The following is a 17,118-nucleotide window of genomic DNA, read 5'->3' as shown; positions in this document are numbered from 1 at the left end:
ACCTCTACAGAGGACATACTATCAGTATATAAGAACTGGAGACAGGAAGAGATCACAGCACTCTTTAAACAGTGAGTTGAAGGCAATACCACGCAACTTTATTTCAGTGCAAATGAAGTCAGTAACAAAAAGAAATATTAGTCTAAGGTATTTTTGGTTGCTATTGTTTATTGGCTTTGCAGAAATATTTTGAGGCACCATTTGGGGATCTTTTATTGTTTGCACCCACGCACAGAATGACATCAGTCCTGGAGAACTTACTAAACAAGCAAGTAAAAGAACATTATTTTTAATACATTTATTAAAGTTGACACTTTTTGCACAAACAGCCACTAGCACTGGAGCACTTTATACTTCCAGTCAATATGATATGCAATTTTATATAAATTTGTAAAACAAATCTGATACTGTTGTGACCCTAAAAAAACGTTAGAAGCACATCCGTGTTTAAAGAGTGAAAGAAAGCAACCGAGAGCTTTATCCAGCTTGACTGGATATGATTAATGGAAGTTTCATTAAGAAAATGCAAGATTGCAATCTAAGCGTCTTTTTCAGTAAAATTAACCTGAGTTTAAGCTGGTGAAAAGCACTGTACTAACAAGTTGGTTGTGCAAAGCAGATGTCTACAACAACACAAAACTGACTAAAGTAACCCGAACATCCCAATCACAGTGACCTCAATCGAGGATTCTGTGTTTTAGGGACATAAAAATAGTAAGATGCCCCCCAGTTTGAGCGAGTGCAAAGTAGCAACGACATGATTTTTACTACTCATGAACAGTCAAGTTTATGTGCATGCTTGACTTTGAAACCTTACATACACACCAATTTTTGCTCAAAGATTTTCCTCAAAAGTGAACAAGTACCTACAAAGCTGTAAGAGTTGCTCAACAAATAACATACAATTCGGCAGAGATCACTATGCAAAGAGAGGGATTTTGGCTGACAAAGCAAGTTAGTGTTTGGTTTAGAGCATGTTTACTTTGGAGATACACAAAAAACTCGCGTCAAAGTTCAGCTTTAAACCCTTCTATTCCCCTTACAGGAGCTATTCAACACATCCTTTCTGTGCAGTGGCTTAAAGGTAAGCTTCTTTTACATCTTCTGTTATTTCAGTTAGATTTCACACAAAGATGCATTTATTGTGGTGTGGGGGAATGTTTTGCCTATATAAATGCAGCGAAACAACAATTAAACTTTGGTAAAGATGAGAATGTCAAGTTGGAAACTACAGAGAGCAAATTCTTGTATGACAAAAGCAGAAAACATTTATTCATCAATAGTTACAGCACAGAGTACCTTAGCCCTAGAGGCTTTATTTCTGAGGGTAGGGAAAGACAAGCAATGAATTTATAAAGATGCAAGAAAAATACTGATTGAGGTCGTTCAGTCACAATGCAAAACTCTTTAAAAGGCAGCTGCTCATTATTTTTACATTATTACCAAAAAATATATTATTTTGATATATCACCTTAAATGGTTTTAGAAGTGCAGGCTTAAAGAGAGGAATTTAATAGATTAAAATGGTTGCTTAATTACTTCAGTCCTGCTACAGCACGTTTGTAAATATTCATCTTCCTAGGTTGGCTTTATTCACATTTACACAGACAAATGTATCCACACATTTCACTTCTACAAAACAGCTCTTTGCACTCTGTGCTAGTTTTAAAAACCCTTTCATCAATGCTTTTAGTAAGATTTTTGTATTAACAGTATACAATGTTTTTTCCCCTAGATTATACTGTAAATGTTTGCTTTTTCACTCAAAATAAATACTGACAGTGAAAACTGAGTTTATGAAGTCATCAAGTCATCAAACAAGGAATTTGTTCAGAAATCAAGAGCCTGGCATTCAGATAATCATTTTACAGTTTCAATTGATACAGAATTATTAAATTCTTATATTTTGGACTTTCCTTGATTATCATATGAAGGAATTATACCTTTTGTATCTTTTTAAGGCCACTAATTATTGCAGACCATGATTATGGAGAAAATTCTCTCAGACTTGCTTCTGGCTACAGTGTTCTACAGCTGAGGAAGGCTGATTCATTCTCCTCACATAATACGCATCTAAGGCGTAGTCCTTGGCTTCAAAAATCACAGAGAAATGCTACAGCACAATACTCAATAGACAAACAGACTTTTTTTTTTTTTTGAAAAAGGAGGTTCTACTTAAATACATTCTCAAACAAAGTAACTGAGGTTAGAAATCTAGCATCAGAATAACATTAACACTAGAGAATCAAAGTTCTAAATCTGAACTTAAAGAGACTTCACATCATGAAGAAGACAAAGAGAGTACTTCATACTGTGCAGTCCTACAGAAAGTAAATATAATCAAACAATGAACAGAATCAAGAGAACTCTTTATGAAAGAGGCAGATTAGTACACCACAGTTGTTAGAAGTGTGCATGGTCCAGGAGCAACACACCTGAGTAAGACCATGAGTCGGCAAAGACATGCTTACACCTAATGCAGTGCAGGCAGTCCCACTAAGGGCATTTATTACAAATGCATGCCTGTCTCCGGGTTTGTTGCTACATCTTTAGGTCTCCTTTATTCCATCCAACTTCAGCCCTGCCCTCCAAAGAATACTCTCATAAAACTCCAATATTTTCCTGTAGCTACGCAATATACGTTTTTCAAATTCTTCTGCACATCCCAGACTTCTCATATGCTCCTTTAATGAATGCCTGGTCCCTCTTCCTCCCAAGCTCAAACATTTGAGGCTATCTTCACATCTGCTTGTTAGCATATATTAGAAATACAGCTAGTACAAATTTATTTGTTACTGGTTTATAAATCAGGAGTTCTAGGTATTTTAGGTAACCAGTCTGTTTCCGCTCGAATGTCAATAACTACTTCTCCTATGGCAAGAGGTCAACAAATCATTTGTCAGACTTGAGACACTGGGTAAATAAAAATGTTTTAGCAGTAAAACTAATTAAGCTCTGTACCAGTAAAAGTACTGTCAAATAAGATAACTACAGACCTTATACTCTGACAGAATTCAGAGTGAACCTGAAATTCTCACTTAGGGAATAGGTAACCGTGAAATGCAATTACCATACACCTTCTCAACTGTGTTATACTGTTTTCCAGCTTTTAACCTCTCAGAATGAAGCTCCCACTTCATTTGTTTGCCCTTTCTCTCATTATAACCTCCACATTTGGTGGAATCAAGGACTTTAGTGAGCATTTTGAAAGCCTTAAAGATGCACATTCACATGAAAATGGGACCTATGATATGCCAAACTTTCCACCGGAGTTCCACAGAGAAAACACTATCACTAATGACTTGATTCCTGAAGAGGAGGGGGAAGAGGACTATCTAGACCTTGACAAGATACTGGGTGAAGACGACTACAGTGACATTATTGATGCTGGTCCATACATGATTTCCGAAATTCAGCAAGGAAATATTCTTGAACTTTTTCAAGGCAAAACCAGGATCCAGCGCCTTAACATCCTCAATGCAAACTTTGGCTTCAACCTTTACCGAAGCGTGGCAGATAAAGCCAACTCTTCAGACAATATTCTGATGGCTCCTGTAGGTATTTCCACTGCAATGGCTATGATTTCCCTGGGACTGAAGGGTCACACTCACCAGGAAGTGTTATCTGTTCTTGGCTTTGAAGACTTCATTAACGCAAGCACCAAGTATGAGCTCATGACTGTTCACAATCTCTTCCGCAAACTCACTCATCGGCTTTTCAGGCGCAATTTTGGTTATACGCTGAGGTCTGTCAGTGATCTTTATATTCAAAAGGACTTTTCTATTCTGAATGACTTCAAAAACAATATGAAAACATACTACTATGCTGATGCCCAACCAGCTGATTTTTCAGATCCTAACTTCATAACTAAAACCAATGAGCGTATCTTGAAGCTGACCAAAGGATTAATAAAAGAAGCTCTTGTGAATGTAAACCCTACAACACTGATGATGATCCTTAACTGTCTTTACTTTAAAGGTAAAAATTTTTATTTCAATTTTTAACAGTATGATTATCTGAGGTTGCGATGAACTGCATACTTCATTAGAAATCCAACACTGAAATCCAACTCTAATCTACAGCTCAAAATAACCTATCACCTCCCTAGTTAAGAAGACTCTGCGTTATAATATTTTGCATGTTTCTCTAGCGCTCTGATGTTCCAAACATGCCCTGAAATTACAGTGGGTGCTGTACAAAGACAGCGAACAGTTATTACATCCAAAAGCTTATACTCCAAAAGTGAGACAAAAGACAGATGAATAGCCTCAGAAAGCATAAGCTTTGTAAGAGTCTCACAGATGGTGAAGTTATTACTTTACATGTGAGTGTACATTATTAGTCAGATTTGCTCCTGTTTCAGGTTATTGACTTCAATGAAACCTTATTTCAGTTAAAGCACTTAACATTTCTGAAGTATACAGGATTCATAGAAATGATCAGCTTTAAAGAATTTCAGCTTAAAGTATGTACTTTTATATGACCAGAAGGTGATCTTAGTCCACAGGACTATTCAGGGCACTGAAGAAACTAACCAAAACAGTCTTCTACTAAAACTAAGAACAAATGCATCCACTCCTTGGAATATTTTCGTAAATTCAGTATAGACTGTCTGCTGACATGGGCTCCTACACGTTTCATTATAGGCCAATCAGTTAAAGAGGCTTCAGATAAATATATTCCTATTATAAATCCTTATTTTCAATTTCTTTACATTTAAATTAACAGCTTGTAGTGAGATTTTCAATGCCGACTATCTGCCTCAGTTTGAAAGTTTCATAGTTTTTCAACAAACTTAAACAGTATTAAGCAAGCAAGAGGTGGGAGCTGCCAGTGGGAGAAGAACAGAGGACAGAAAAGAAATCTGGTACTGACTGTTTAAGATGAAAAACAGATGAAGGCGAAGTAAAACACCAGCAGGGGAAGAGAGGGTGCCACAAAAGGGTAGTAATGTCTGGAAGTACAACATGCTCTTTTCCAGAACCTAAAGAGGGGTTTCCTTGTCTTGATTATGTCCCTGCTTCTAGAAAACACATGCTCAAGGGCTTTCATGCACCTTCTTAGCATTTGATTTTGCAATAGTGCTTTTATAAATTTATGAAATATACCTTCCTCACTTACAAGGCATTACTTCCTTGAACAACGCTACTCGTCCTTTTAAAAGTTCTGGAGTAGTCATTAGTATACATTCAAATAACCCCACGGTTTGAAGTACCATCCAAAAGTACCCCTAAGTACACCTCTGATAAAGGTATCAGGTATTAAATATATGGCTTTACTGACCATTTAAAAAAATTACACAAAGTGAAGCAGATGCATTACTTTTTCCCTATTTGGTCAAATTTAAAGTATCTTTTGTTATACAAGACATACTCTCATTAAATGCTTGCACTGTCTGAAAAAATAAAAACACCAGGCAAAAGTAGATAATTTTCCTATGGAAACTCTTGAGTCACCAAGCCTGAAAACACTTTTGGTTAATTTTCTTTCCCCCAAGGTGCCACAAAGGCTTGTCAGTTCAAACTGCCTCGTGTACCCAGAAATTTCGTCTGCTGAATGCTGTAATTTCTAGCCCTCCAAACCTGAAAGATCATTTTCATACTGATGTCTCCCATGCTTTCAACTGATGGCCACAGTCTTCTAGCACTTCCACTTTAAGTGGAAATTGATCTTTTAAAAGCAAGTTCTGTTCTTGTGTTGCTTGGTTTCCCCACCAGTCTTTTTTAGATATGATCTAAAAAGCCCACATCTTTCCATTTACAATATTTACACTGCTTGTATCATTAGAGGCAAGCTTTGCTAAACTCTCAGAGATAAGAAACTTATGAGTATCCTCAGATACACACAGATGCCTAGTATCACACAAGGTATTGAGCAAGGGGATACTTTCCAAACACCACAGAGTCTCGAGCTCCTTCTATGATAATTATGATAGCAAAGGCATTGGAAGCCATTCAGTTGTGGATAGGAAGCTAGTTTTGTCCTAGACCGATGTCTCGTCTACTTCCAACTGAGATCCAACTCCTGCATCTCCTGAACAATCACGTATGAGCTTCCAACCAAGTTTCAGCTGATTACTTTAGTTGTGGTAAATTATGGCAGCTTTTGACAACTGACACATTTTGCCAGGTCCAAAATTGGTCCGCTGAGATTCTAGTCATAAATGTAAACGATAAGTCAATCAGCGGAGACAACTTCTGCCACTGCAGAAGGATCCAGAAGACATCATGGTGGGAAGATTCAAAACAGGAAGTCACAAAAGTCTGTGAAATGCAAACTGGCTGCAGCTAAACCCAGGCAATCACAGGTGTCCTGCTGGAGAACGTTATTTTATCCCGAGACACACAAACACTTGCCAAAGTTAAGTCAAGAGAAAAGTTCCCCAGCTCCTCACTTTCACTAGGAAGAGCAGATAAATTTCTCCCATTCCTTAGGTGATGACAGTGCTGATGAAGCTTCATGTTATTAGCTAGCTCGAGTCCTCACACTTCTGAATTTTGGTCCCTGAAAAACAGCCAGATGTTGTTTTTCCCTAACAAGTAAGATCATTCTTGGCTATAGCACAATCCATTTTATATCCCATTCCCTTCATAATATTAGCTATATTCTGATCACTTCTCAAATTGTTCCCTATCAGCCTGACATATCAAGAAGCTATTAGAACCTTACAGTCAATTTGGCAGAGTCCAATTAAGGATCTTAGAATCGCTTGCAACCTTTTTAAAAAGTTTACTAATTAAGGTTAAGTTTGTAGTCTCTCCACACAGTTGCAGCCAAACTCTTCATGTATTTGCTTGCCAACTGTGATCTAAAATCCAGAGTTCTAACAGGAAATACCAATAGCCTTATGTCCAGTATAAAATTTTAACTGTGTCTACTGATTAAGGAATAATGTTTTTTCCAGAGCCACCGTTTTAAAGAGAGAGCTTTAGTAAAATTAAAAAACACACACACACACACACACACACACACACACACACAAACCACACACACTTTTCTTTTACACTGTCAATAAATATCTGGGATAATACCCAATGAATCCACAGATAGCATGATTCAAGCCCTGATGGAAAAGCCTTCCGGCCTGTAGAAGGAGTGGGATTCAATTCTTTGGGCATAACCTGTTAGATGACAAACTCTCTCAGGTGTGCCGAAATCAAATCAAAGCAGTTCAGAGAATAAAGCAGTCAACACCCAAACTCTTCAGGATGTCTTAACATGAAAAGTTAATTGGCTTGAATGAACTAACTCATGGTAAAGCCTTCTGCATATTATCCTGTAAAACATTATGCAAAATGAAAAAATTGTTACTTAGCCTGATGCAATAACAACATATTACAAACAGACCATGTCAATACTGATTTCAGCTATCAGATCCCTCTTAAAAAGTAGCTGTCAGTTGTTCTGTTAGGTGCAAGATCTGTCAGATGTTTTGCATCTGTTTAAACTCTGCAATTTCTAGATTCCTTCTAGAAAAATAGTACATACCAAGCCCATTCAGACATCCAATTTGCATTTACCTACTTTTGTAATTCAGAACGTTCAAATCAAACAAATGTTAAGTTAGAAATAGAGCCAGGAATTTTAAAGCCACTATAAAACCTGTCATCGTCTTTAGGCTTAGTAAAAAATAACAATTACTACAGTACTTTCAAATTCACAAGCTGTTATCCTGGGAATATTAAACAAGGATCTTAGGGTTTTTTTGTTTATCTGTTTTCTGCATTATGTTAACAGGAACATGGGAAAACAAGTTTCCAGTGGAAATGACAATCAAGAGAAGTTTCCGACTGAATGAAAAGCAAACAATAAAGGTTCCTATGATGCAGACTAAAGGGAACTTCCTAGCTGCTGCAGACCCCGAGCTAGACTGTGGTGTGATCCAGCTCCCATTTGTGGGGAACATCAGTATGCTGATTGTACTTCCACACAAGCTCTCTGGCATGAAAACCCTAGAAAAGCAAATAACACCTCAGGTGGTGGAAAAATGGCAGAGGAGCATGACAAACAGGTATCTGCTGAAAAGTTAGACTCTTAATATACTATCTTGATGAGACTGGCAAGGGTAAGTAAACAGCACAGAAGATAACATATGGTATTTTGATTAAAAATATTAACTAGTTCTAAACAAAAAAATAATAAAAAGATAGATTTACTGAACTAAGTATGAGGACTGATGATCTCCCAGAATTTGAACACCAGTGAGAAATCAAGGGAGGTGAAGGTGGAAGTTTCTAATGGAAACTTGTTCTTGCTATTAAGTATTTAATAGTTCTTTACCTTAATTTAAGTATTTAATACTGTAAATTTAAAAAAAAAAACATGTTCTTACTGATAAAGTTTGCAAAGAAGAGAAAAAACAGCAGCATGATAACAACAAGTTATTTCCACAGAACCACCTGGATCATATGGTAAGTAGCCTATGTTCATTTCTGCAACATGTATATTATCACATCTGAAAGGTGAAGTCATACATTCAGTAACTAACAATGCAGATCACAAATACAAGAGAGAGAAAAAAAGCTATGTAGCCTGTATTATGGAAGATTTCAGGCTAGATAGTATCTGTCTTCTGACTTCAAAACAGTTGGAAAGAGATGATTTGAGGAGCCAACCTATTTCCACTGTATAGAAGTAACAAATCTCCAATTCAGTACTCCTGAAAATCTGACAGTTCAACACTTGTTACAAGCATATGCAACTATATACTGAAATGTTCAGAGCTATATATCCTGTAGTCACAACTGATATAAAGCATCACAAGCATTATATTGACAAACTAAGTTTTGGGAGAGGGACTTAAAACTAATGTTGCCAAAGTTTTGAACGTGAAAATACAGTACAAATTCTTGTATACTGCTTAAGTCCTGCTTGGTGAAAATGACAGAAAATCCAGACACACAAAGCAAAGAAATAATGCAAATATATATTTCCCTCAATGATTTTTCATTTTTATTTTGATAGAACAAGAGAAGTGGTTCTACCTAAATTTAAGCTGGAGAAGAGCTATGACTTGATTGGTTTTCTGAGATCCATGGGAGTAGAAGAACTGTTTAATGAAAAAGGCAACTATTCTGGTATATCAGATGACAAAGTCACTATTGACAGGGTACTTACTCTTCTTCTGTTTTCATTCCCATACTTATTAAAATGTATCACCTGAAAACATGGCAACACAGCAACAATAAGCTAAAATAATATATTATCCTGTCTTTCCTGGAGAATGTTTGTGTGTGTGTGTGTGGGGGGGGGGTTGAGGGTGTCAGGAAAAGGTCTATTCAGAAACCAAAACCAAAGGATTACTGCCACACAGGAGCTACCAGCAAGAGTGACGCAAGGGAGCCAAATACAGGATGGGGGATGAAAAAATGAAAGAAAGAATGCTGTGAGCACATGATTTTTGAGTATACTGCAGAGTTGTTTTTTTTTTTTTTTTCTTCACAGTTCAATCACCAAGGCACAATCACTGTGAATGAGGAGGGCACAGAAGCTGGAGCAGTAACCAACGTGGGGTTCATGCCTCTTTCTACTCAGATTCGCTTTATTATCGATCGCCCCTTCTTGTTTCTAATCTATGAACATCGTACCAGCTGCCTTCTGTTCATGGGTAGAGTCGCCAATCCTGCCAAGTCTTAAAAGCGGAGATCTCCAACATGTTCTTATACACAGGCTGTATGATTACATATTAATATACCAATATCATAAAGGAAATTGTATTGTCATATTACTTATTACAAATGCCACTGCTATCAAAGGAAAATACTGTATCTGCGGATAGTTTCATACGAATGGACTCACAGCAGTAGGTGATTTGACTGCGATTTAAAATGGTTAGTGCCATGTATTGATATAACTGTATTCAAAAAAAAAATCACAAAGTAATTTACACTTTGTGTTCTACTTCAGTGTGTAAAATGTAATCAATAAAATATTTAGACTATCTGGATGCTTGAAGTTTAGCTCTAAATTTGTGCTAGGGTGCCTATTTACAGGAAACAGAAATAAGAAATTCCTGAATACCTGACTGGTCTTAGAAACCTAAGCCTCTGCTGGGTATTTTACATAATCTAACTTGACAAAGAATGGGTGTCTGTATTCTTGCTTTTGCTTGCATCATTTAACATTCAACAGATTTATAGGCCATGAACCTTATGGACCAGGAGCCAAATAGGAGATAAAATGTCTTGGAGGAATGAAATACTCACGGATCCACTATTTTCCCCAGCTTAACTTCAACGATTTCAATACAGTTCTCCTCTGCTCTTCATCAGTACAAGCAATAGCAGAGTTAGGCCAAACAAGTAAATTTATATAAAGAGCCTCAGAATACCTTTTATATTGAATAAAGGCTCATTTCACCAGCTTTGTATCACTTATTCCTCTCTACAAAAAGTGATTTCTAACAACGACAACATATGCTAAGGGTTAAGTTACACTCTCCAAACTCAATTTTATGGACAAAACATCATACGTCTTACATTAAGACTATAGAATTTGAGTCATTTTGGTAACAATCTGTGCACTAAAACCAAATTTATTTCATGTTTGAAAAAGTGAAAATTTAGCTGCATTCTGTAGCATCTGCTAGAGGAACAGAGTTATACCTTATATACAAGTTATTAAAATGAAAGAACATAGTCATCTCTCATACCTTCCTTTGCATCAAACCGTTTAAAGTATGTACCTTATAAACTAGTAATTTTTAGTTATTTGCAGCATCAAATACTACATACATCTAAATATATTCATATTTTATATTTGTCTCACGTTAGCAAAAATATGCAAAGTGAATTACCAACCAACAGTTATTTTAAGGATCAAAAAGTTTTTAAAAAGCTGTTTTCCATATTCAGTTTAACTTATTGATTTCATTTTGCTTTTACATAGCTTTTACATAGCTATAAAAGCTTTTGGGTTTTGTTTTGTTTTTTTTTTAATTTTGCATCTACTTTTGCAACTATTTGCCCCATACCAAAAGCTTTTTTACCTGAGAGCAAATGAAATACCCATACTAAAAGAAACAGGATGGTGAAGAGCTAATATCAAATAATAAGCTCAGATGTTCTCTTTACTCCTACCTTACACCGTGCTTATTCTTCAGTCCATAGCACAAAAAAGTAACATTCAGTATGGAATCATTAACATTCATATATACATTTTATTGTTTTATCTATGTTCAAAAAAACAACATATTCAAAAAATTAATTCTTCATGCCCCCAAATTTGATTAGTTTATCATTGATTAAATCAGCTGGAGCATCTGAAATAAGGTATTTTTGAGACCTAGGTAACAGGAACTATTCAAGGGAAAGAGGTGAAGCAGAAAAGCAAATTAGCTACTGCTCAGAATTCATGATCTTCATACATTGTGCAAGAAAGTCAAATATTTGTTTCAACAACCCTAATGTAACCATTAACTCTTGCTTCAGATTCTGGCACTGACTCCATTTAAAGGTCACATTGCTAAGAAAAACGTAGCTAACACCAGCTACTCAGAATAAATATATCATCAATAAAAAACTGAAAACAGAAAAAGTATTTCCATAATTTTTACATTAGGTCTCCAACAAACAGTAATCTTTTTATATATGCAGGGATTGATCTTACTTTCACTGGAATCAGTTCTGACAGCAGCCCTGGCTTCACTGACAGTGGGCAAATACTGCCCACTACACTGTATCTCTCAAAACAGGACTAATTAGTTCATTCATAAACTGAACAGCTATTGAATAGTAGCGATCCAAGATATTCCTAAAGACAGTCCTGTAAAACTAAGATGTGGCTCTTGTGAATGCTGGTGAATTCAGGAAGAGCTTATGTCGGAAATTGATGGAAAGGATGGGGGAAGGTAAAAAGCAATACTCTAATCTTTAACTGGCACTGCAAAATTAAAGACGCTAATTTTAGGCTACTCTCTTTGAACGCCTCAGCAGAAAAGTTCAGGAGGGCAGAGTATAAAGTAAATGAAACTTTCTACTTGTTAATGGATGTGCAATATCAACAAGTTACAAATAGGCATGCTGAGTGAAAGTATTTAATACATGTTCCCCTTTTGTCCTACTAGCTGTATGGAAAACTTCCCAAAGAAGAATTCAACCTCAGGAGGAGAGAAAATGACCTGATGTTTTTTGATCTCCAGTAAATTTGCCTACGGATTAGTAGTTTCATTCGGTTAAAAAAGAAAAAAAAAGTTTTTCCCCTGAAAACATCGTCATCCGAGACCAAAACCAGACAGGCATCAAAATAAATCAGTCTGGAATAGCCATCAGTGTCCTTGCACATTTGCTAAAATGCTTTTAACATGAAAGTCAATTCTAGTTTCAGAAAATACAGAGTACTTCCTCCCCTTCCTCCTTCCTCCATTTCAATGATCCATCTTTTTTTTTTTTTTTTTTTTTTTCCTTTTTAAGAAGCAGCGCTGCCAAGCTAGGATTTATTTTTAACTCTGTTTCTATTAACTTTTGTTTTTCATTTTTCTCCTCAGGCCATTTTTTTTTTCCAGATACATGCTGCTTATTACATTGCACGCCAATTGTTATTTAGAAAAATATTCCCTGTGGTATTTTTTAGCTCATGAATCTTTTGAATTCATGGCTAGTCACAAATTAACTCTGAATCACAAAAGATGAATTATTTTAAAAGATACATCATTATTAAATAAATGGGTTTTTTTCCCTTATAGCAAGAAATACTATTTTACAATATTGTATTTCTCTTGCATGCTTACCTCTGTATTATTCTTATTCAAGCCATCTGCCTTTGCAATAGCAATGACATTTGATTCATAGTGAAATTATTCTGTTTGCAACTACCCAATCATCGGATACTCACCACAGCGATAACGGGAATAAGCACACCCAGATTCCCTGCACTACTGGAAGCCTGGGGAAAAAAAAAAAAAAAAAGAGAGAGATGTTTTCATCAAAACATCTACAAAAGCTTTTCTAAGAAATTTGCTACATGACTTATTTCAAGCATCAAACATTCCTACTCCCTATGCAAATAAAAATATACATAGCCAATTACAGCCCTGAATCCTGTAATTAGATGTGCACTGAGTTGGCCCAGAAGAGCCTAGAAATCCACAGGACTGTGCACAGACCTAGGAGTCTTTCAACAAAACTCTGCAGGTGGCTTCTCATAAATAAAGCCAGTCAGTGTGGCCCTGCTGCAAAACCAAGACATAAAACTCAAAGCACGTACTACCATCCCTGCCTTCTGAGGCTTCAGCACTGGAAAGAAAACATGATTTCCCACTAAGTAGGTGAACTGAAGGGACCCCAGGACAGAGTCTTTTATATTCAGAAGTCAGCTATTATGCCTTGAGCTCAAGGGGAAAAAATATCTGTATCATCTCTATTCTGACACCCAACAACTGTTAGGAAAATGCTCACATTAAGTGACTGTCCACAGCCAAGTGTCAAATGTTTGCTAAGAGTCTAATTTTACTACTGAAGCGAAGCCAAAAAATAACAAGTCTGTAAAAAGACAGATTTCAATAACTTATTTCACTAGAAAACATTGCCCACCCTGTAAGTACAAGAACCATAAAGAAAATCAAGATTTGTTTTGATTTAGCAGGATTTTTTTTAAATTGCATTATACACAAGAAGTATGCTTGCTGCTTGGCCAAATACAACGTTAAAAACCTGAAACATTCACTGCACTCAGCACAGATTGTCTCTCACCTTCTCTGGTAAGGCAAACAGAGATAGCACAGATATGATGCCCAGAGATATGTCTGAAGCCTTTCCCTGCCTCCCATATCCCTCCATCTCGAGCTGGGAGGGATGCGAACTCTCCAGCTCCCTCCTTACAAAGGGAGGCCAGGTAACAGAGCCCTGGTCCTGCGGCGGGGAGGCAAGGCAATGCTAACAGGGAACAGCTTTCCGTGGAGTGGAGCAGATCAAAAGGAAGGAATTACAATAAACGCCAAATAGCCTTCAGATGAGATAACAACAATGCAGCCCAACTAAAATACATTTTTGTTATCTTTGTTGTAACGTCCAAGGCAAAGCCAAATAACAGTTGGGCCCTTAAATATTTTTGAAGGGAATAAGAGAATATCACTCAGTCCACTCTAGGGGGTCAGAACAACTGCAACGTGCCACAGAAATTCTCGTGCTAACATCAGGACCATCCCCTGCACATGATACACTGCTGCAGGGTCACTGGAGATGCAAAAGATGCAAGGTAAATCAGCCAGCCAGAACCCAGCATGTGACACCACTACACGCTACTGTAGAACATTTGCTTTTCTACTGGCATTTTTGTTATAAAAATGGAATATTGCTTCCTTTACAATAATATTCAGCACCAAGGATGAAGAGGGTGCAATGATTTCCATCCCTGGGCATACCCAGGGGACATTCACATTGACTACTAGCAGCGGCAAAAATATTCCCTTATAAGCCAGTTTCTGCATGGTTGAAAGATCTGGCTTAAAAAATAACAACCACCAAAAACAAACAAGCAAAAAAAAAAAACCCTGAAGGAATTTAATAGTTATTGAGCCAATTTAAGTTAAATATATGTGCTGAGAAGCAGAACATAAACAAACAGTGTTATAACTGTGACAAGCATCAAAAAAAAAAAAAAGAAACTTATTTTTATTTCCAATATTCCAAAGGGATTTTCAAAACAGGTCGGAGCACGGCATGCACAGCATGCTTTATTTACTTTAACTCTACTTGAAAATGAATTAATCCAGTCTTCACAATACCTTTCATAACTTTTTACTCTATGTTGAGTAAAGAGCGTTCTAGTAAAAACTGCTGTTGGTATCTTCAAAATAAAGAAACACTGCCTCCTAGCTCAAATCCAGGCTGAATCAATTGCATATTTTTTCATTTGTGGGTAGCTTTAAGTCAGAGCGACCTTGTCTCCCAGAGTCATTTCTGAGACTGAAACGGTGCAAAAATATCACTGAATGAAGAGAGGTGGAATCTAATTTAACGGTTTTATTTTAGAACAAGGTTCACAAACTGTTTGACTATTTCAGCCCATTTATCTGTGGTAAAAGAATCTATGAAACCTGTGCAGAGAGCATTTCCACCACAGGTTAAATGGAAGGTAAAAATTCTGAACTCGTCCTAGTTCTCTTGTTAGTGTAGTTGCCATCCCTGCTTAAATGCAGTCTATCTTCAAAGCAAACATTCATTTCAAAGGGATCTGCCAAGAGAGTTCACCATACCCATAAAAGGGTAAAGAAAGAACTTTGCACCATTACAGTATGGTATGCATAGAAGAAGAGGAAAAGAAAAAAAGAGGTTAAAAAGAGAACAAACAACACTAAAATTCCAAATGTTATTGCTAAAGTTTTAGCAGCAAACATTACACTTAGCTGGGATATACATATAACATTACTTCTAAAACAAATTTCCAATTAAGGATTTTAAAGTAAGTACAATCTTTCACCATTTAAAATATCACAGGGTCCATAAATAGCCACATAATTATAAAATAGCAACACAATTTGAACAAAAAACTTTCGGTCCACTGTGTTATTTGTTCTTGAGACTCAAGTAAAAGCATTAATAATCTAAAATGAAGTTTTTCTCCTCCTTGGCCTCCCCAGCTAAAAAAGAAGAATTACAATTCAGTGCACAGTCAAAACAGTTCACAGCTCAAAGCGCATTTTTTTTGATACTTCCGCAGACATACATGATCCCCAGTAGCTTTCAATGAAAGCAAGATAATGCAAATTGAGTGGTGTAAGTCAGGACAGAATCAGGTCTTAAGCAAAATAATTCACATACACCTTGTCTTCGGGAGTCTCTGAAATATCAGCAGTGATTATAAAAAATACAGAATAGTCCCACTCTAAGAGAGCGCGTAGACAGAAGCGGTGTTTACCTTAGAGAATTGTATTGAAAGACCTCTGTTTAGGATCTTAGAAACTAACCCTGAAGTTCAAACTGTGTAGTTGCTATACTGGTTAAGGAAGTGCGTGTGCGCGAGCACACGCTCATGTGAAAGGGTCTGTTTTCAGTTCAAAAAAGGTACAAAGAACTGTTTAACAGCACCACCCATATCAATGCAAAGCTGCACGGAATTAAAAAAAAAAAAAAAAAAAAAAAAAAAAAAGGAAGCACCTTACCTTCAGTGCTGGTCCTTTTTCACTTGCTCTCTCGCTAGCTCTCTTTCCTTCTAGCCCAAGCTGAACAAATAGTTCCAGCAAGTTCATTAATAGTTCATCCACAAGGTGTTCTCCTTGAATGTTAGCAGCTATGTTAGCTAGGGCATTAATGACTGCTAAGGAACAGTGTCTGAGAAGAAAGGAAAGTTATGAACAAGCAACTCCTCAGTATGAAGTTTTACATTTTTCAGTGCCTTAGTATTAGTGCTGATCAGTAATTCTTGTAATAGGGCTACTGACATAATTTTTACTCAGCTGCTTCTCACGAACTGTGGCATGTCACTTTACTTACAAATTGGAGTGCATTCAATATTTAACTGAAAAGCTATTTGTCAACTTTGTCTCTGGTGGACGTTTCATGCTGCTGTCATTGCCAAAAGATTACTCTCCTATCTGTAGCAGGAGATGTACTCTCATATCTGTAGCAGATATGGCCATAGAGAAAAAGTAGCAAAGGGCTGTATTTCTGGAATGGAAAAGATCCTCAACAGAAGAATCAGAACTAGTTTCAGTTGTTGTTAAAGTCGGGATTGCACTGGGTCAGACAGCATGTGAAAACATATTGACAGGAATAGCTCTCTTGCTTACTCACATCTTGCATTAAAAGACATCTGGCCCACCCCAACTACCAATGGAAGTCACTGATAATCTTAAATTATAAATAAGTACTAAATGCAATTCTTAGTATATAAGTATGCATTAATTTATGGTTTGTTTTTAATTCCTAACAAGTACTAGGGCCACATGAAAAAACGAGCAAACAAAAGTTAGGTTTTATAGGCTAATAGATTACTACAGCTACAGATAACATAAATCATCAATGCCAATTATCATTTACCATCATCAACTCCTTACAAAAAGGATTGCTACCTATAGTGAAAGACATTAAGAATCTGTACATTATAAAATGTTATTACTTTTAAATCAATATACTAACTTTCAATATCAAAGAAAAATGAACAGTATTAGTTGCAACCTCA

The 17,118-nt window shown here is 36.5% G+C and overlaps 2 protein-coding genes across 3 annotated transcripts in view; one reads left to right on the top strand and one right to left on the bottom strand.

The window, feature by feature from the left end:
• Window positions 1-17,118, bottom strand: part of PI4KA (phosphatidylinositol 4-kinase alpha) — a 66,409-nt gene that overhangs the window by 31,697 nt on the left and 17,594 nt on the right. For both annotated transcript variants that reach the window (XM_068910986.1, XM_068910987.1), the window contains exons 18-19: window positions 16,100-16,268; window positions 12,832-12,882 (exon numbers count right to left, since the gene is read on the bottom strand). In XM_068910986.1, the coding sequence (XP_068767087.1) occupies window positions 12,832-12,882; window positions 16,100-16,268 (220 nt within the window). The remainder of the gene's footprint in view (window positions 1-12,831; window positions 12,883-16,099; window positions 16,269-17,118) is intronic.
• Window positions 954-9,946, top strand: SERPIND1 (serpin family D member 1). Its single transcript, XM_009666762.2, has 5 exons — window positions 954-1,084; window positions 3,107-3,978; window positions 7,738-8,011; window positions 8,965-9,109; window positions 9,445-9,946. Exons 2-5 carry the CDS (start codon window positions 3,123-3,125, stop codon window positions 9,634-9,636), a joined length of 1,467 nt encoding a protein of 488 aa, XP_009665057.1. The 5' UTR covers window positions 954-1,084; window positions 3,107-3,122; the 3' UTR covers window positions 9,637-9,946.

This window comes from Struthio camelus, chromosome 17 (assembly GCF_040807025.1).
Source record: "Struthio camelus isolate bStrCam1 chromosome 17, bStrCam1.hap1, whole genome shotgun sequence".
In the NCBI taxonomy this organism is placed as follows: Eukaryota; Metazoa; Chordata; class Aves; order Struthioniformes; family Struthionidae; genus Struthio; species Struthio camelus.
Note: the sequence above shows the minus strand (reverse complement) of the source record. Positions and strands in the feature narration are given on the sequence as shown.